We start from the raw sequence: 21421 nt of genomic DNA, 5'->3' as shown, positions 1-21421 counted from the left end.
CAGTTGCTAATATTTCCCTCTGATGAACACTCTCGGATCTACTGTCTTCCAAACTTCTACTAGGAAGGCCCATTAAACCCTGATTACAGGGTTTGCTTTCCTAGTCCAAAGTCCCAAAGTCTTCCACACTCCTCCAAAAAAAAAAAAAAAAAAAAAAAAACCCAGCATGGTCAAGCCTGTCATAACAATATGCCACTCCCTGGCACCATCTTCTGTTTTAGCTGTTTTTCTCTTGCTGTGAATAAACACCATGACCAAGGCAACTTGTAAAAGCATTTAATTTGGTAGCTTCCAGTTCCAGAGGGTCATAGAATTCATGACCATCATGGGAAGCAGGGGAGCGGAGGTAGGCAGGCACTGGAGCAGTGGTTAAGATTCCCCCCTGATCCACAAGCAACAGGCAGAAAGAAAGAGGAAGAGGGTGAGGGCAAGGGCTTACTGGGAATGGTCTGGGTATTTGAAACCTGAAAGCCCAGACGCAGTGACACGCCTCTTCCAACAAGTCTCCACCTCCTGATCCTTCACAAGCATTTCCACCAACTGTGGACCAAGATTTCAATCAAGTATGTGCATCTATAGGTAGCATTCTCATTCAGTTGGAAAAGAAATCTTCAACCATATTGAGAATCTGAGTTCACATCTGCATATTCGTATAAAAATCTGGTTATAGCTGAAGCATGTGCCTGTAACCTCCTTATGTGTGTTGGTGCACAAAGAAGGGATTATTGGGTTTCCTGGCCCCTAGCATAACTCCAAGTTCAGTGGGTCATGATAGAGCAGACATACATCTTTGGCCTCTGTGTACATGGGGTACTCAGCCTGCACGTGCATGTATAAGTACACCACACATACATCCTAAAATGATTATTGTTAGTTATAGGTTATAGGTTACTGTAGACATTTTTGTAGGTGAAGAAACTCTTCTAGTCTTAGACTGCTGAGAGTTGTTACAAAGACTGATGTTTGATTTTTGTCAAATGCTCTTTGTCCATGTTGTGATCAGTTATTTTCTTTAATCTGCTGATACTGCCAGTTACGTGATTTCAGTTTTAAAGATTGAACCACACTTTACATATCTGGACTAAATCCCAGTTGTGCTACATAATTTCTTTTATACATCGATGAACTGATTTATTTGCTGATATCTTTGTGAGTTTTATTCTGTATTTGGAACAGATATTAGTCTGTAGTTTTCTTACAATGACGTTGCCTGATTTTCAATATTTGTGTAATGTTGGCTAATTATATATTAGTAGTTATTTATTTGTTTCTGTGTTATGGAAGAGAGTATAGAGATTGGTATAATGTAGTTCTTAAATATTAGAATTTATCAGTAAATACATCTTGTTAATTGCTTTCTACTTGGGAGAGTTTTAAATTATTGATTTAATCTCCATTAAAGATATAAACCTAAACTTATTAGGATTTTCTAACTCGTCTGTGACTATTGGACATATTCTGACTTTCTTTTTTTTTTTTTTTTTTTTTTTTTGAGACAGGGTTTTGCTATAGCTTTTGAGCCTGTCCTGGAGCTTTTGTAGACCAGACTGGTCTCAAACTCTGAGAGATTTGCTTGCCTCTGCCTCCCGAGTGCTGGGCTTAAAGGCATGTGCCACCACCGCCCAGCTTAATATTCTGACTTTCAAGTGACTGGTTGTCTATTTTATATAAGTTTATCCAAGTATTTGTGGGTGTGGAGTTGTTTATGCTATCTTTTATTATCCTTTTAATGTTCATGAGATCTGTCATGTTTATGGTATTAGGGTTTTGTGTTTTCTCTCCTCTCCACATACCGGGGTGGCCTTGATTTCCTTGTAGGGCTGGGATGGTGCATGCATTTAATCCCAGCACTTGGGAGGCAGACTTCAAGTCCAGCCTGGTCTACAGAGCAAGTTTCAGGACAGTCAAGGCTACACAGAGAAACTCTGTCTCACCCCCCCCCCCACAAAGATTTATTTTTTGAAGCAATTAGATTTTGTTTTTGTTTTGTGTGTTTATAGTCTTTAATTTAATTGCTTTCAAATCTAATTTCTAGTACTTTTTTCCTGCTCATTTTGGATTTAACTTGCTATTTTCCTACTTTCCTCTGATGGGAGTTTAACTATTGCATTTAACTACTTCTTTCTAAAGTGTGCATTGAATCCTGTAATTTTCTAAGCATTCTTTTTTATGTTCCATGTATTTCAGTGAGGTGTATTTTCATTCTTATTAAAAGTATTTTATAATTCCTCTTGAGATTCCGTTTTGCTCATGATGATGTTTGGAAGTGCTGTCGTTCTGCCTCTGCTTTCTGGTTTCACTTTCCTGTCATTTGGAGCAGATAGTGCATGCTTTCTGGTCTTCTAAACTTACTGGGGGTTGTTTGATGATGCAGAAAGTGTTACGTGTTCGTGAATACCCAGGTGAGCTGGAGAAGTGTGATCTGCGTTTGTCAGAAGTAGCCTGTAGTTGTCGGTTATCTTGCTGGAGAACAGTGTTGAACCGAGCTGTGTGCTCACTGGTTTGTGGCTGCTGAGCTGCCAGTTCCAAATGGAGTGATGGGAATGTCTACGATGGTGGGCTCAGCTCATCTGCCTGCAGCGCTGCCGGTTCTTAACCTCGTGCTTTGTTGCTTCGTTATATCTTATAGTACTGACTGCCTTGCTCTGTGTAAGGCTCTTCTAAGCCTGGATAACTTGCTCCGAATTCTGCTGTGTGCAAACAGTGTAGCTCTTTTTTTGTCCTGTTGATATACTTGAACATTTAAAAAGGTCTAAATAGCCTTTGGATTTTTAATTTTTTTTTTTTGAGAATTTCATTCATGGGTACTGATTTTTTTTTTTTACCACTTTTACTCCTTCCTCTTTCTTCACTCCTCAAATTCATAATCTCTTCTTCTGTAGTTCTCTCTCTCTGTCTCTCTCTCTCTCTCTCTCTCACACACACACACACACACACAGAGAGAGAGAGAGACACACACACACACACAGAGCCTCCTTCCCCACTGAATCCATTTAGTGTTGCTCCTGTGTACATGTATTTAAGGCTAGCGACTTGGGATTAGAGGACCTATCGGTATCAGTGGGCTCATCCATGGAGAAGACTTATTCTCACAGTCTCAACAGCTATTGGTTGCCTGTAGTGCTTCATTTGAGAAGGGGTGGGACCTTCTCAAATTTCACCTACCTCTGTTGGAGTGTTGACGAGTGCGGGTCTTGTGGAGGAAACCATATTGTTGAGATTTCATGGGTATAGCATCCCTGCCATGTCTGGAAGGACTATCTCCCAGCAGGTGTTAGGTTCTTTGGCTCTTACCAGCTACCTGTCCTCTCTTCTGCATGTTCCCTGAGCCTTAGATGTATGGGTTTTGATGTAGGTGTACCATTTGTGTGGTACTCTGTAGTCCTATATTCTCTGTATTTAACTACTTATGGATCTCTGTAGTAGTCTCCATTTGCTGGGGACAAAAAAAAAAAGCTACTTTGATGAGGGGGTGAAAGCTACACTTACTTGTGCATTTAAGTGTTCGTAACCTGGAAGTTTTATTAGTTTAGGAAGTGACAATGGTAGATTCTCCTCTCTGATCTCTCCAGCCATGGGTAGTGGCTCAGGTGTGCAGCAGCAGGCACGAATTCTCTCCAGCTTAGTGGTATGGATGTCAAATTAGACAGCTGTTGGTTCCCCCCCAAGATGGAAGTGCTATTATTGCACTGTTGGGGTATCTTGTCAGGCTGATGGTTCCTATGGTTCGCAGGCTTTACAGCTGGGTAGGAGTGTCATTGTTTTCTTAGCAGCTTTCATAGCACCCCTCCGTACCGTGAGAACTCGTCCTCCAGAAGTCGTTCTAGCTCGGTTCTTCCAAGACCAGTGTGTGAAGTGTGTGGGTCTTCAGCAGTAGGGTCTTACCTTCAAGTTCTGGGAGGAAAGCAAGGGCAATGGCAATAGCCTAATTTACTTTGGGAGTCTCTTGTACTAAGAACTCAGTGGAGGTTTCTGAAACCAAAGCTTGGATATTTGATAGACATACAGCTCTTGAAGGGAATATTATCACCCTCTGTTGTGTAATGCCATTAAAAATTCTCTCTACATGCACATATGTCAGATATGTATTTTAAGTAAGCTTCTGGGATTATGTGTTTCCTCAAGGCTTTTGTAGAAATCCTTAGTGTGATATTTGTTTAGCATCACTGAGGTATAAGTTTCTCTAGCTTTACTTTTGACCCACAAGTTATCTTTAAGTTTTAGATGTTTTCCCTCTGTTCTTTCCTTCATCTCTCTCCATCCCTCCTTCATTCCCTTCTCATTTCCCCTCTCTCAAATTTCTGCTCAGAAAACTCTTTAGGAAGTTGTGGTTTGTTGTATGTGCCTCTGTACTTCTCTGGGTTTTTGGGCAGTGACCTCATTTATTTTCTATATCTAAGAATAGCTTACTTTTTCTGTTTGCTTGGTTTTTACTTTTTGCTCGGATAGAATGACTTTGAGCTTTTTACATGAGGATTGGAAACGAGATACTCTGCTGACAACTTTTTATGCTTTGAGGACCCGTTAGTCTTATAAATATATTTCCTGTCTTCTTCTTTGTGTTTTCTTTTCCCACTAATACTGTCAAGTGTCAACAAAAATGCAAATGTTGCAAAGATAATTATTACTTTAGCCTCAAAATCTAAAAAAGTTTAAACGCTAAACTCTTATAGTTATGAATTATGTAATTACTGTAACAGAGGTTCAATCTTCAATGAAAATTTGGTTTCTTACTCCTGAGAAGAGTAATGCTATAGGCATCCTACAGTCTCTGCTGCAGAAGGTGTTAAAATGTGTGTGTGTGTGTGTGTGTGTGTGTGTATGTGTGTGTGTGTGTGTTTTAGGTATTAGTGTGGATCCTAGAAAAAGCTGCTTAGTAAGAAATAAGCTGTGCACATATCTCTGCTTTATCTGCAAGCAATTGTGCTGTTAAATTTTGCAGATGTTTAGAACAGTCAATTAAGGAAGAAAGATTTTTGCTAAATTATTTTAATTATATTCTTAAATTATATTTTGATATGCCAAAGAATGCTGAAATGGCACAGTGATCTGATCAGTACCTTGACCTTATTATAACACATTTTCTATTTCACTGACTTTGTAATTGTCAATATTAGTATAATTTATCCCTTCCAACTGTTTTGGGATAAATGTACACTTTAAAATTATAATGTTGATTAGGTTAGAAGGGTTCATGTAATAGAGGACATAGAATTTATCTGCGCTGCAAAGCTGACAGACATAGGAGTTTAGAAAGGGCACATGTGTTTAGACTGTGCACTCTGTTTTAGACAGGCACTTCGTGGTGATGTATTTTATCACTTAGTGGTTAGTACTCTGCTTGTCTTGTATTCCTTGCTAAACTAGCTGCCAGAGACTTGGTTGGTTATGCCTTGACAGTTAGGACAAGGTGTTTCCATGATACCCTTTTATATCACCTCATTTTAATGTGGAAACCTTGGAACACTGGTCCTCAGTGTACAGGAGGGAACTGCCCAGACATACTGTGGAGATGCAGTTTATCTTGTTTGAGGGTGCATGGTAGGAAGATTGGTGACATCTATGCTAGAGGTTGCCTTAGGTTCAACATCTATAGGTGAGTCTGCCACTGTGTCCTTTACTTGGTTACAAAGTAACATTAGTGGGCAGTATAATTTCTTTCATGACAGGTATGGAATTGTGACAGTTTGCAGTATTTTCCTAAGTACAGGGGACTAAGTTTCAGACTCCTGTTTCCTAGTCTCAGTTGCTTTCTAGTTTCGAAGGAAGGTATTTATTCCCTCTGGTCACATTTTAGTAAGCAGCAGATTGCCTATTTTTGAACTTGGGAGGAGTTGTCTAAACTTGTCTTCAGTGGATAAAGCCTCTATAATGCATCCAGTTTCAACATTCCCTTCTTTCCTCCTTCCGAGGTCATAGAAGCCCAGTTCCTAAATCCCAAGTGTTATGTATCCCAGACTATAATGTTTTTCTCTTCTTTTTTAAGATTCATGTTGAATTGCTTTCAATTTATTACGGTTATTATGTGCTTTTGTATATGGTCTGTGTGAGTGTGCCTGTGCATGTGCCTTTGCATGCACATGGCTCTCAGGCGATAATTGGAGTTGGTTCTCTCCTTCAGACTATGTGGGTTCAGCAGGCTTATGTAGGACATGGCTTTACCTACTACTGACCCATCCTGCCATCCCTCATAACGTTTTTAAATAACTCTAAATTGTTACAAAAACGGGTTTCAATGTATCGAGTTAAATTTTTCCCCATCCATGTAACCTGACATGCTGAAGTCATGTCTAGTTAAGTGACGCCTTCCGGTTCCCCACAGATGAAGTGCTGGAGTCTTTCCCTAGGTATGCGTTCCTGACCCTTTCAGCCAATGCTCATTGCTTGTCTTCTCTTGCTCCTCTTTTAAGGTGTTTTTCCCTTCTAAGTTCTACTGATTGTTGGTGTGTATTAAGATAAGTTTCGTCAGTTTAGTGCCAAAAAGTCAACTTGAAGTTGAATTCCATTAACCTGTCTTTTTGCAGTTCGTGGTTAACTCGTACCTGTCATTCTGTACAAGCCTTTTTGGTGACGATTTATTTTTATTTTTTAATTGTGTGCCTACGTGTGTGTGTGTGTGTGTGTGTGTGTGTGTGTGTGTGAGAGAGAGAGAGAGAGAGAGAGAGAGAGAGAGAGAGAGAAAAAACATGAGATCTCAAGAGCTAGAGTTCAGGCCTTGTAGAAAAGACTGTTTCTGGACACCTACCTGTCTCTTCAGCCCCAAGGTTTTTGTTTGTTTCTTTTGTTCTATTTTGTTTTAAAGCACAGACTTTACAGTTATTTTTGTTAAATTAATTTTATTGGATTTACTAATATGTTTCAAAGTGTGCTATTGTTTTGGAATGTTAACTATGTTAGCTATTTCCTTAGTTTTGCTTTCAAATTTGATAATTTTGCTGAAATCTCCCCCCCCCCTAAAGTCAAGGATCTTACTTGATTATTTTAATCTGGTTTTTGGAAGTGAAGACATTTAAGTTTATTTTTTTTCGGTGATATAGGCAGTCAGGGCTATAAAATGCTTGCTTGTTAGTATAACTGACTGGAAATTAGGTATATAGAAATTAATCTGTTATTTAACTGAATCTCTTCATTTGTTTCTTTCACCTATTGATTCTACATAGAGATATATTTAAAACATTTCTAGATATTCACCAATCAAAATAACTTTATCTAAATTTTTAAAACATAATTTCTATTATGTATTTTTTATTTTTATGTTTTTATCTATTAAATACATTTCTGTATTTGGAGCTTTTCGTAATAACCTAAATATGAGTTAGGAAATTCCATCTAGATAAAAATATTATCACTTAAAAATCGACAGAATATAGCTTTATCTACTAAAAGTTGAACCAAGTAAAAGAAAATTATTAGAAATAATTTTTTTGTTTTTTTAAAATTATAATCTCTTATTATTATTATTATTATTATTTTTTATTGAGAAAAGGAAAAAAAACAAGTTTCTGTCTCCTCCCAGCCTCCCATTTCCCTCCCCCTCTTCCCATCCTTCTCTCCCTTCCCCTACTCCTCTCCCCCTCCCTCTCCAGTCCAAAGAGCAGTCAGGGTTCCCTGCCCTGTGGAAAGTCCAAGGTCCTCCCCCCTCTGTCCATATCTAGGAAAGTGAACATCCAAACTGGCTAGGCTCCCACAAAGCCAGAACATTAAGTAGGATCAAAACCCCGTGCCATTGTCCCTGGCTTCTCATCAGCCCTCATTGTTCGCCGTATTCAGAGAGTCCGGTTTTATCCCATGCTTTTTCAGTCACAGTCTAGCTGGCCTTGGTGAGCTCCCAATAGATCAGCCCCACTGTCTCAGTGTGTGGGTGCACCCCTCGTGGTCCCGACTTCCTTGCTCATGTTCTCCCTCCTTCTGCTCCTCATTGGGACCTTGGGATCAAATTATTGTTAATAGTTAATAATTTACTTTCATCTGTGGAAGTATATTATAAACCATAAATCACCAGATATGTTTCTATTTATCGTTCTATAACAATGGAGTAAAGTCTTTCTACCACATCTTGCTATATAGAAATAAATCTCAATAACATAATAATAAATCTCAATAACATAATACCCTGTGAGCACTTTCCACTACTTTTAGGCACATAGTGGACTTTCAATGGGCTACCATTGTCACAACTGTAGACAATGTCTTCTTTTTTTTTTTTTTAAATCCTGTTTTCCCCTTAATGCCACATGTAATGCAATTTCCTCTGTCAGTTAAAATATTTATGTTAAGGATTTTAGTTTTTGTCTTATTTTTAATTGTATGTCTTGCCCATTAACAAGTCTGAAAATTCATTGAGGGCAGAATCTGTATCTTGTTGTTTTTGTCTACATTATAGAGGTACTAGAAACTTATTAGCTGCTGTTAGTTCCTAGTATAGTGAGTGTACTTATAGTTTCTTAGGATGTTTGAAAATAGTTTTGTTTCTAATTTTGCCTAATTAATATAGCTGCATGTTACTAACTTTGTAAACTTGGTTGTTATACATTCTTTGTTCTAAATTCATGCTTCCTTTTTGCTACTTTGTATATACAAAGTGGATGCTTCAGAGTTGTCAAAGGTTCAGGGCTCAGTTGGCAAACTGCTTGCCAAGTAAGATTTCAGCAATTTTTATAGGAAGGAGAAAGTGGATTTTAAGCATTAGCCTTGCTTAATAGCACAGAGCTAACATAATACTCAAATGGCGGTGATGTTGACATAGGTAGGACTGGAGACTTGGCAGATGCATTGTAGGCAGATGGGTGTTGGGGCTTGCTTTCAGCACTGTGCATTTAGATGTCTTCCATATCTTCTCATGATTTCTTTCTGAAGGGGACCACAGATGGGGAGTGGGGGGCTGCCTCCCAGGCCCTAGATGAGGCACAAACTACATCCAAACACCTGTTCTCACAGAGAAATTTTTTATTAAGTGGAGAAGAAAAGTGGCTGCTTTCTAACTCAGGCAGAAAAACAGCAGCAAATGACCCTTTGCAGGTGTAATTGTTAAGAGGAGAAAAAGGGGAGGTCTGTGTTAGGATGGGCTAGGATGCCTTGGTAAGGAGTTGAGGGGACAAGGGAGAATGGGAAGGGGACAAAGGAAAGGGGGCAGGGGTATTTGTCCTGGGAGGAGCAAAGGACTGTCTCTGGATAGAGAGGAGACCGATGTGGGCATAGAAAATAGTAGTTATAAAGGTAAAAACAGGCAGCCCTGTGTTAGGATGTTTAACTTTAATTGGGCACTTTGGTAGTCAGCTTCAGGAGGAGGAAGTGGGTATAACTTAATAGGAGAGTAACCTTGGTGGCTAGTTTTAGGAGTTTAATCCAGTGGTTTTAACAAGGCTAAAGGAATGGGGTAGAAGGGCAAGGAGGGCAAGGACTGCCAGAGCCACACCCTCCAGTGGGTGAGCGCCCTTCACTTTCACCATTGCGTGTATTCTAGTGTCTGCTGTGCTGCAGTTGTTGGTTCATTGTTTCCACACCCACTGTTGTCATTTTGCTTGCTCCAAGCTTAGGCAGTCATCAGTAAAGCTGCCCTGAGCAGGTTTCAGTCCTGACTAACATTTCAGTTTATTTGGCACATACCAAGGGGCATGAGTGGTGGAATTGTTTGTTAAGAATTTCTTTAGTTCTTTTAATTATTTCCTTTAGTTTTTTTAGATTATAATATAATTATATCATTGTGTAAAGCAGACAAACTGTCTTCCAACGTTGCTGTACAGTTTTTTATTTCCACTAACAGTGAAGGAAGTTTCTGTCGTTCTCCAGCCTTTGCCAGCACGTGGTTTTGTCAGTACATTACAGCTCATAGTGCTTTATTCTGTATACGTCCATTTGTTATGGGCATATGTATTAACGTTACAGTTTAATGCTTTCCATAGATTTTTACATACATACTACTTTTTCTCCTTTTGCTGCTAGTTAAACTGTCTTAAACTCTTTAATAAAATCTAGAGGTAGTAGAGTTATTCTATTCTAATATACAAAGATGTTTAATTTTTATTTCAACCTCACAGTGTTGGGAGTTGAGCCCAAGGTTTGTGCTTGTGAGGCAAACATTTTGACACTGAGCTATATCCTCAGCCCCGCAGTATCAAGATTTAGATACTTTTTGACTTTTGAAGTAATTTCAAAAGATAATTCATAATTTTCTATCTTTGAATTTTTTGCTTAGTGGTGATAACCATGCCTTTAATAAATATAAGAACTTTATTAAAGACACTAAAGTATATTAAAATAATTTTCTTTAAAATAGTGGAATTTGATGTAATGAAATTTTGTTATACAGTGAAATTGAAGAAAAGACCTTTAAATAATGCTTAAACATTAAAAGCAGTCAAGCTAGATTATGAAATATGATATCAATTTTTATACACTAGAACAGATATACACTAGAACAGAAATCTAATTTCACTTCAAAAGTGAAAACGGACCTTATCATTATGTATAGTTTGTTCCTTTCCTAAAAGTAAAACAACTTTGTGTTAAGAAAATGAGGCTGGATTAAATCATTTTTCTGCTATTTAGGGATATTTGGTTAGTTATTATACTTTGACTGCTAGCAAATGTGTGTATGAAGAAGAATTTATTATGTTGTAAAACTGACCGATGAGGAGGACTCGGGGAAATGGTGCCTCCAGGTTTTTGGTGAAGTCCTGTCTAATGTCCATCTGTGCTGGCGCACTGCAGTGTTGTTACTGGGTGCTAGGGCACCCCTGTGAGCAGCGATTAACCTTAGTAAATCTCCACACCCACTGTGTTCTAGCAGCAAGTAGTCTTTGCATTCTCAGTCTGGAGAAGGAAGCTCACTACCAATCAGTAGTGTCCCTTTTGGTGAGAAAACTATGTAGGTATGATTGGCTTTAAATATATACCTACACGTTTTTTAATAAAGTAATTATTCTAGAACATTTGTCCTTCACTTGACTTCTTTCCTCTTCTTGATGTCATTTCAACATTGAAGTTATAACCTCGAGAAAACGGCAAACTTCAGAATGTCACAGGAAAGCATTAAATTAATATTAAAGTATGGTACAGATTTATCATTATATTTTTTATTAGTGCTTCATATTGTATTCTCTGTAGCAGTAACAATTCAATAAATTTCAATAGTTTGGCGAAGTCATTTGAGTGCTGTTGCTTTTGAAGCTGGTATCACATTGTTAATGGAAGAGAAGAACGGTTACCTGTATGGCTGACTACTATGGCTTCTGTGCCCTCTGTCCTTCAGGCAAGTTTTATTTATTAAAACATAAATAATATACCACTATAGCTGCATCCAAAAACTTCAACAATATGGATGTTTAAATAAGATTTCTCCAAAATGACAACTGTAATTGGCATGCCCTTTTTGGGTTTCTATTGTGATAAAACATCATGACCATAAATGGGTTGCTTACAGCTTATAGCTCTTAGGTCTTACTTCACTGTCAGGGCAGTCAGGGCAGGAACCTGGGGCAGGAGCAGAGGCCATGGAGGAGTGCTGCTAGCTGGTTTGCTCCTCTTGTCCTGGTCTGCCTGTTTCCTCATAACATCCAAGACCGTCCTCAGTGATCTGGGTCTGCCTGCATCATCACATCAATCAAGAAAACGCATGACCGGCATGCCACCAGGCAGCCTAGTGGGGGCCTTTTCATAATTGACGTTGTTTCTTCTCAAATGATTGGCCTGTGCCAAGTTGAGCACACGCCTTAAATCCCAGGAGGCAGAGGCGGATGGATCTCTACGAGTTCAAGGTCAGCCTGGTCTACAAGAGCTAGTTCTAGGACAGGTGCTAAAACTACGGTGAAATCCTGTGTTGAAAAACAAAAACAAAACAAAAAAAAGAGTTACCTAGCACACATGCCAATATGGATGGGGATTCTCTAGAACAGTGGTTCCCAACCTTTAGTTGTGACCTTTCCATAGGGCTTGAGTGTCAGATATTTACATTTTGATTCATAACAGTAGCAAAATTGCAGTTCTGAAGTAGCAATAAAATAATTTTGTGGTTGGAGTCACCAAAAAATGAGGAACCCTGTTAAAGGAAGGTTGAGAACCACTGCTCAAGAAGAAGAACTGTAGGCAATTAATGGTTGCTGAGAGAGGGAGAATCAATGTTCTACAGGAATGAGCCCCGATAGGTGAGCTAATCCCAGTAGATCAGTTACAGAAAATATTGGAGCAACACTAAAAGATCTCAGGATGTGCTTACGAACTTAATATACATACACACATGCATACATCTCAGCAGGTTGTGTTTATAAACTTAATATGCAAATACACACACATACTTTGCGGTGGATTGAAAGAGAGTGCGCCCCATAGATTTGAATGCTAAGACATTCTGGAGTGGAATTCTCTGAAATGATTAGAATTAGGAGGTGTGGCCTTGTTGCAAGAAGTGTGTCACTGGGGGTGGGTTCTAAGGTGTCAAAAGACCTTGCCAGGCCCAATTTTTCTCTCTTTCTGCCTGTGGATCATAAAGTCGTAGCTCTCAGTACTGCTCCAGCACCTTGTGCTGCCATGCTCCCTGCCACAATGGACTAAATCTCTGAAACTGTAAGCAAGCCCCCAATTAAATACTTACTTTTATAAGAGTTGTCTTAGTCATGGTGTCTTCACAGCAGCAGAACAGTGACTAAAGCATACATAATACATGTATCAATTGCAATTACAGGTTAAGAGACTGTGAGGAGTTGGGAGTGACCCAGAAGGGATTGAAGGGAGGGGAGAATGACATAAATACAGCTCATATATGAAATTTTCATCCTCGTGTGGGGACAGACGTATGAGGGTCCCAGGAGCTTGCTGTTCACGCAGTAGGTGATGACAGCCAGTGTTAACGTTTGTCCTGCACATGTGCACAGCCACAGCTGCACATATATGTACACACCATTTTTTCAGTGTTGCCTGATACTTTGAAAATTAATCATCAATGCTGAGAACATCACTGGTACAAAAAATGGCAGAAGTATATTTAGGGCATTTCAGAAATTGTTGGAAATTATTTTATAGTACTAAATCAAAATTTATTTAATTTTTTTAATGAAATAAAAGGAAGTAACTAATATACCACTTCTTAAAACCAAACATTCTAATATACCTAAATCCAAAGATAACCTAGCTTCATACATGATGAGGAATGATGCTAGAAAAGATGAAAAGTCTTTTTTTAAAAAAATAATTCAAGCCATATATTTCTTAAAAAACTGTGTGCACATTCGAAACACATTCACAACAGAAAAGTCTGGAGTCTGGGTTCAAGGCAGTGTTGCTTGGCATCCTGCGTGGCATGGTGGGACGCACCGTGCGGAGTGCTGACGTGCTCAGACCACGCCTGCAGTGAGGGTGCACATATAGCAAGGCCAGCACTGCCAGGAGCCACTTCGGTGAACTGCTTGCTTGATTTGGAATGACGTTTTGGTGATTGTATGTTCAAAATCTATTGCCGCAAATTTCTCTACTGCCATATTCAGTTAGGTGACTCCATTTGGGGTTACAACCCATAGCTTAAAAACTGGAAAACAGGGGCAGGTAGATCCAGATCCATTCACTCCTCTTAAGTGGAAATTTAATAACATACTAGTTTTGGTGCTAAAATTCTGAAACAAAGTCAACTACAGGAAAGCTTCTAAGGTTTCATGAGCAGTGTTGCTACCACTGGTTCCCTGGATGAGCATAACAACCTGCTCTGTGTGGACAACACACACAGCAGATGGAACCTGACTTCATTTGTGGATTTCCAGAACAAGTAAGAGCCTGAGAATTATCTTCAGGCTGAATGAGAGCAAATGCTGTTTTCAAGTGTAGCCTCTAGTGTTCCTAGCACATAGAGCTTAGCTCGACAAATAGATGGAATTTTTGAATGTTTATTTATTTAATGCTGTGTGTACACATGTGGAGGTCAGAGGAGGACAACTTGCAGGAGTTGGTTCTCTTGGTCAGGTGGATCCCAGGGGTTGAACTCAGATCATCAGTGTTGGGCAGCAAGTCCCTCTACTGTGTGAGCCATCTTGGTGACTCTGGATGGAGTTTTATTTAAATTCTAAGTAATTATATTTTCACAACTGTTGATTAGTTCTGTAAAAATTCTTATTGTTGTATTTTTGCTCTTTTCAGTTTTCCAAAGCTGGTATTAAACATTTAGTTTTTAACTTGCCTGGTTGCAGGAGGCAAGTGTTTTCTGTTTCTGGGTATATCGAATCATTTATTGTTTGCCTCTACCCAGAACATGAAACAACAACAAAGTAATGCTTTGTGTGTGTGTGTGTGTGTGTGTGTGCGTGTGCATGTGTGTGTGTATGTGTGTATATGTGCGTACGTGTGTGTGTGTGTGTGTGTGTGTGTGTATGTGTGTGCATGCCCGTGCATACTTAACTACCTTTTTATCCAGTAAAAGACAAGTCTTTCATTTGTGTCCTTTTTTGTGCCAACTGATCTTGAGGATATGGAGAAATAGAAATTTTTAGTATGACTTAAAAAAAGCTTGGTGTTAGCATTATTGTGTGGTTTCACAGTTTTTGACACTCCAAGTCTGTTTTTTAGCCCAACTGCTAATAATGAGGAAGTTTGAAAAGACAATGTTAGAAACAGATTTCTAACTTTTCACACCTCCTTAGCACCAGGTTGCAAGTGCTAGTAAACATTTGATCAAGCTGATCTAGTTCCACGCTAATAACTGCTTACAGACCCTAGAGTAGCCCTTTAGTGGCTGCCAAATGCTCCTTGAGACTCCGTAGCTGACTGTCATCTGACAAACTGCTGGCGTTTTGTCACCCAGGAGTTACATTTGGACACTGATCTGTGTCACTGGCCAATACTGGGTTAATGTAGTGGGTTAGGAAGAGAATTGTCTTGTCTCTATCTCACTTGTATTTGAAAGACATGTAACAATTAAAATAAAAAATGTAAATTATGTATTACTATCCTAAATTTCCTCCCTCCAGGATCTGTAACCCAGATCTTTGTGGTATGGATGCCCACTCTTGGCTGCTTTGAAGCAGAATAGGTAATAATGAAAGGGCTGGGTGGGTCCGTCTTTGTGGTTATAAGGAAGATGGGGTGTGTGGCATTACTTGAGGTGATTCAGCAGTTCCTGGTAGAAAGAGGTGGTCATGATGGTCAAAAGTTGGCACCCTTTTGCAGCGTTCTTTGAAGATTTAGTGTCTGGAATCTGGAAGTCATTCAGGAATGAACAAGGACTGAAGACACAAAGCAGAATTATTAAGAGTCATGGTATGATGTCTCAGGAATAATTTGCTGAACTCTCAAAGAGTCAATCCTAATTAGTCATTTAAGGGGGCCAGGGAGTGCTTAAGGAAGGAAGGCCTTGCCTAGTGAGCCCAAGTCTTATGTGAAGTGGATGTGTAGGATCCCTCTTGAAGAGAAAATGTGAGGCCTCATTCATTTGGTTTACTGTTTTCATAAGAGAATCTATTCTTTAATGCTTTTCTGGTCATTGATACTAGGATTTAAGGTCTAAGCATGGGAAGTGAGGTTTTTGTTGTTGTTTTTAAATATAGACTATAGATGCCAGGTGGTGGTGGCGCATGCCTTTAATTCCAGCACGTGGAAGGCAGAGGCAGGCAGATCTCTGAGAGTTCAAGGCCAGCCTGGTCTACAAGAGCTAGTTCCAGGACAGGCCCCAAGCTACAGAGAACACCCCCCCCCACACACACACACTATAGAATATTGAGTACTTATGAATTTAAAATAAAAAATGATTTTTTTTTTATTTTATGTGTGTTGGTGTTTTGCCTGCATGTATGTCTGTATGGTATGAGAGTGTTGGATCCTCTGGAGTTACAGATAGTTGTGAGCTGCCATGTGGGTATTAGGGTCCTCTGGAAGATCAGCTCGTGCTATTAACCACTGAGTCGTCTCTCTAGCCCTACTTATGGCTTTCATAGAATGTCCTTCACGAAACGGTTTACCGTCCTTTGAGATTCCCTAATCTTGCTTTATTTCCTGTTAAAAAGGAATAAGAAAGAGGGAAGTTGTTAGTTCCTTTTGAAGACTTTTATAAAATTAAAATAACACTAAAAAACCCACATGAAATATACTGCTCAGTAATAAACCAATTAATTTTTAGTTGTTGTTTTATGTAGTGATTTGGAACTAATGTGATGGTGTTACCTCCATAATGTTAACAGTGTGGAACTGTACTTTATCTTACTGAAAGCAAATATTAAAAATATTTTTATTAATGCAGAGAATTTTATTCTATGTATTTTAGTGATATTTGCCCCATCTCCTCCTCCCAATACCTCTCAAATATCTACTTCTACCCCCCTCACAACTTTGTGTTTTCTCTCTCTCTTCCTCTCTTTCTCTCTCTGTAATCAACCCATCAGTTTCACTTTGAACTACCCATATACTCATGAATTTAGGGCCATCTGATGGAATGTGATTGACCTACCAAGGGCCACACCCTAAAAGAAAATTATTCTTTCCCCAGAAGTCATTTGTTGTCGTTGGCTTAAAATGAAGTGAAAGATAAAGATATTTGATTCATGACACTCTTCGATTGGCTTTTTATTCATCTAAGTAGTGTCAGGAATCAAAGAAACTGGGTCTGCCTGCTACAGTGGCCTTTTACCACAAAACTGTGATTTATAGATATATTTAAATGATAAACTACAAGATTAAATACCCATTTTGTATATTATGAAAAGTACTTAAATTTCTGAAAGACCATACAAAGAAAGAAACTGTTAGTTCAAAAGTTTATGCCTTTCAAATATTAATATTCAGTATTCTTAAAATCATCCTGTTTGATAATAACTGGATCCCAGTTAAGTGTTTCTTGTTGTTCTCATGTTTGGTAATTTTACCTGCATGTGTTGTGAATTACCTGCACAGATGGAGAAATACCTCTCTTTAGTTCTTGGAATATTTGTATTCAAACAGCAGTATCTTTTCTTTCTTTCTTTCTTTCTTTCTTTCTTTTTTTCTTTCCATAATCTTCCTTCCAGAATTGTCCTGGCTAGTTTTATGTTAGCTTGACACAGGCTAAGGTCATCTGAAAAGAGGAAACTTCAATTGAAAAAAAAAATGTCTCCATAAGATCCAGCTATAAGGCATTTTCTTATAGTAATTAATGGGGGAGGGCCCAGGTCATTGTGGGTAATGACATCCCTGAGCTGGTGGTCCTGGATTCTGCAAGAAAACAGGTTGAGCAAGCCATGAGGAGCAAGCCAGTAATCTGCACTCCTCCATGGTCTCTGCATCAGCTCCTGCCTCTAGGTCTCTTCCCTGTTTGAGTTCCTGTCCTGACTTTCTTCAGTGATGAACGGTGCTATGGAAGTGTGAGCTGAACAAATCCTTTCCTCCCCCAGTTGCTTTGATCATGGTGTTTCATCACAGCAACGAAAACCCTAAGACTAGAACTTCCAGTTATTCTTATTTTAGTGTTTTCAGTACTGTTGTTGTGGGGAGCTCTTGAGACATCTAATGCTGAATTAGCTAGCCAAAATTTTCATAGTAATTAATCTGTCAATAATGGGAGGAACATATTCTTCTATTTGACAGATTCAGGGAACTGAAAGTCAAACTTTTTTTTAATTTATTTATTTATTAAGGATTTCTGCCTCCTCCCTGCCACCGCCTCCCATTTCCCTCCCCCTCCCCCGATCAAGTCCCCCTCCCTCATCAGCTCGAAGAGCAATGAGGGTTCCCTGACCTGTGGGAAGTCCAAGGACCGCCCACCTCCATCCAGGTCTAGTAAGGTGAGCATCCAAACTGCCTAGGCTCCCACAAACTTTTTTAAATGATTCTTTTTGAACAAAGAACCATAGAAGCAGATGGATAAGGTGAATTTAACTTTGAACATGGTCAGTATAAAGGATGGAACTTTGAGAGAAACTTCAACTGATTTGGAGATACAGTTGGACCTGTTACCAGTGCCTCTTTCCCCACAAGCTCACCATGGTTCCTCTGCTTCCTTCTGTCTCTCAAATTCTTCAAACGTGGTAGACTAGCCTTCAGTCTTTGACACAAGTCCCATTTCCTGCCTAGTGGGTACTGGTAGGTGTTAGACCCTGGCTTTGCAAGTCACGTCTATCCAGAGAGATATTCTGTTTTTCCCTTTTCAAAGTAAAATTTGCCATCATAGTCAGTGAACCATATGATTGTGTGGCTCATGCTGAGGCGGCATGTGCAGGGCATGTGTGTTCAGTGGGTGTTCAGAGTCACTACCAGGAATGTTTGTTTAAGCCACAGGCACATTGCAGTGCCTGCAGTTCCTGTGCTGTGCGCAGGGTGAGCCACACTCCCTCTGTGAGCTCCAGCTTTGGAAAGAAGCTGCCATGCCATCAAGCATGCTGGGTGGGAAGGGAGCGAAGCAGCGACCTAAGAGTGCCAGCCCCCTGGAGGAGATCCAGTAACACTTCACCCTTCACTCATGGCCACTGCCGTACAGTTATCTGCAGTCACTGTTGAATGTCTACTCGGTGTCACTTAGTGGTCCTCAGTAAAATATCTGTTGATTTTAAATGGAGAAGTAATTAAGTGGACAGAACAACTTAATTTGCGTAGGATTTCTTATTTTCTGTGACAGATGCTTGGTGTATTTTCATGGGAAGGAAGAACATTATCACTTTTGCAAATGCCATCAATCTTTAATAATCAAAATTCACTTGGCAAGAAAAGTGGTGTAGCCATACCAAATTGTGGTTATTGTTACATTGCATTATTTACGGTAAACCTGGCTCAATATTGGTAAATATACTGCAGTGGAAGCTGAACTGTTGTGAGATATCTGGGCATCTGTCCAAGATATCAATAAAATACTGCGTCAGATTCATTGAGTTTGTGAATAACATCTTAACAGCTCAACTGAAATTGAACCGCATGGTACAGTTTAAAAATTCTGAACCCACAAGATAAGGAAAGCAGTGTAAATGTATATGACACACTCTACATTATGTATTTGAGTAATAAATTTATATATAATTTTGTTTTAACCTTTAAACTGTAAGTCTCCAAATGACTAACATATTAACTTTAAAGTTTGCATATACTGAAATTATCTGTGAATTTGAATTCCTTATACACTAGAATATTAATTGGTCTAATAATCAAGTCTAAAGATTAAGTAGAAGGTGGAAACTTTTAAACAAGTGTTAACATTGATACCAAACACGTTTTGAGCTGGGTGTATACATAAGTGGGTTAACAATATTGGCCACCAAAAGGGTCAAAGGTAATAAAATTCAATCAGTTAATTCATTTATTTTACTAATGAAAAAAATGGGATTTACCTTAAAATGGGATATAGGAATTATTAATTTTTGGTTTTAAACTATTGATTATATTAAGTATAACAAAGAGAATGTTTGAATAAGTGAGATGATGTAAGAAAAAATATAGTTATTTTTTCTCTAAAACCTAACACATTAGTATAATTAATTTCTTCCTGAATATATAGACATTCTCATTGAAAGACCAAAGGTTTATTTTCTGTCACTATTAGTGTATAAATGTCTTTGATGTAGAATGATTGGTTAAACACATTAAAATCCTCCTCTCAGTGAATGTCTCGTCTGTTTTCCAGGTTAGCGCTCTACGTATATGAATATCTGCTCCATGTAGGAGCTCAGAAATCGGCCCAAACATTTTTATCAGAGGTATGTTTTATATGTTTTCTGCATTACATTTGCTATGTAAATGAATGAGAAATATAGAGAATGATGAAGTGCTCAGGTAGCATTTTATATAATATAATCTTTGTAGATTGTTATGTAAGTGTTTTTAGTATCTCAAGACACCATTTCTGTGGAACTCAGTAACTGTCTAGTAAACTTTCTAGGTATTTATTCCTGTAGAAAGTTATCTCAATGTGGCAATAATAACCAAGAATGCAACTTTGCTTTAGAAGCTTCCACTAGGCCTGAGGAGGCGGTTCAGTTAGTCTGATCCCAAGCATATACACACAGCAAAGTCTGACTGTGGTGACTGAGGAGGCGGTTCAGTTAGTCTGATCTCAAGCACATACACACAGCAAAGTCTGACTGTGGTGGTGTGCATTTCTGTCCTCAGAGGGGAACCAGCCAGCCCAGCCTGCTCATCAGAGAGGCTTTGTCTTGAGAAGATGTAGTTGAGGGCCAGTGGGCTGGCTCTTTGGGTAAAAGTTCTTGTTAGCATGCCTGATGATCTGAATTTGGTCCCCAGCATGACGTTACAGAAGAAGAGAACAGACTTCCAAGTTGTTCACTGAGTGATGCACAAGTGCCAGGTGCTCATAAGTGCTACTAGTGCACCTGTGCATGCTTGCACACAGACACATGTGTACACACCTTACACTTCCTTCTGGGGCCGTTTCCAACAGTATCTTATGCTAGCATTTGTTTGCAAGTTTTTATTTATTCATTCATTATATATACAGTGTCTGCCTTGCACGTATGCCTGCAGACCAGAAGAGGGCACCAGATCTCATTATAGGTGGTTGTGAGCCACCATGTGGTTGCTGGGAATTGAACTCAGGACCTCTGGAAGAGCAGCCAGTGCTCTTAACCTCTGAGCTATCTCTTCAGCCCCTGTTTACAAGTTTTGAAAATGTGAATTTGTTGTTTTATATTTTACATAAATAAGAGTTGGGTGTTTCAAAATATTTTTGAAAATATTTTAAAAACTCTTGATATTCTCTCTCTCCTCTGTCACCATTCTGGTTTGATTTTCTTGTTGGAAACACGCTGACCTCAAACTTGCCATCACACCTGCCTCAGCCTCCCGAGTGCTGGAATTACAGGCAAGTGTCTGCTCCTCTTTTGCTTTTTCCAGCTCTGAATCTGAATCTGAGCTTTCTCTTTCTTTCTTCCTTCCTTCCTTCCTTCCTTCCTTCCTTCCTTTCTTTTTTTTTTTTTGAATTTTCGAGACAGGGTTTCTCCGTAGCTTTTGGTTCCTGTCCTAGAACTAGCTCTTGTAGACCAGGCTGGCCTCGAACTCACAGAGATCCGCCTGCCTCTGCCTCCAGAGTGCTGGGATTAAAGGCGTGTGCCACCACCACCCGGCCCTGAATCTGAGCTTTCTTATACAACTCTATTTTTCTTCTCTAATCTGCATTATGATAAGGAGAATGAGAAGGCTGAATTCTGTTATGTAGTAGGCACATCAAGCACCAAATTTATTATTTCAAAATCTTTTAAGGAATTTGCATGACACATTACTGCTGTTGTATTAATCAGAACAGGATCAAGTTAATGAGTTATGGAATTAAAATTCAAGTTGTCCATGGTCAATGGTCTACGCTTGCCATGTGTGCGGGAAACCCCTTCTGGTCTTGCTTCACATGAGGGATAGCTTACTTTTGATTCCTTTGCTCTCAAACAAGTGTATACATTAACACACAGATCAGATATTCAAACATATGACCCCTTGGAGGCCATTCTGTTTAAAACCACAACAAATATCAAATAAGGAA

The 21421-nt window shown here is 39.1% G+C and overlaps 1 protein-coding gene across 4 annotated transcripts in view; it reads left to right on the top strand.

Moving 5' to 3' along the window:
• Ssbp2 (single stranded DNA binding protein 2) overlaps nucleotides 1-21421 on the top strand; it is a 254278-nt gene that overhangs the window by 58277 nt on the left and 174580 nt on the right. For all 4 annotated transcript variants that reach the window (XM_041663319.1, XM_041663317.1, XM_041663320.1 and 1 more), the window contains exon 2: nucleotides 19556-19628. In XM_041663319.1, coding sequence (XP_041519253.1) covers nucleotides 19556-19628 — 73 coding nt within the window. The remainder of the gene's footprint in view (nucleotides 1-19555; nucleotides 19629-21421) is intronic.

Source organism: Microtus oregoni, unplaced genomic scaffold (genome assembly GCF_018167655.1).
Source record: "Microtus oregoni isolate MIOR12 unplaced genomic scaffold, Mior012 000014F_ref0000157, whole genome shotgun sequence".
Lineage (NCBI taxonomy): Eukaryota > Metazoa > Chordata > Mammalia > Rodentia > Cricetidae > Microtus > Microtus oregoni.
The sequence above is the reverse complement of the archived record's forward strand: the minus strand, read 5'-3'. Positions and strand labels throughout refer to the sequence as shown.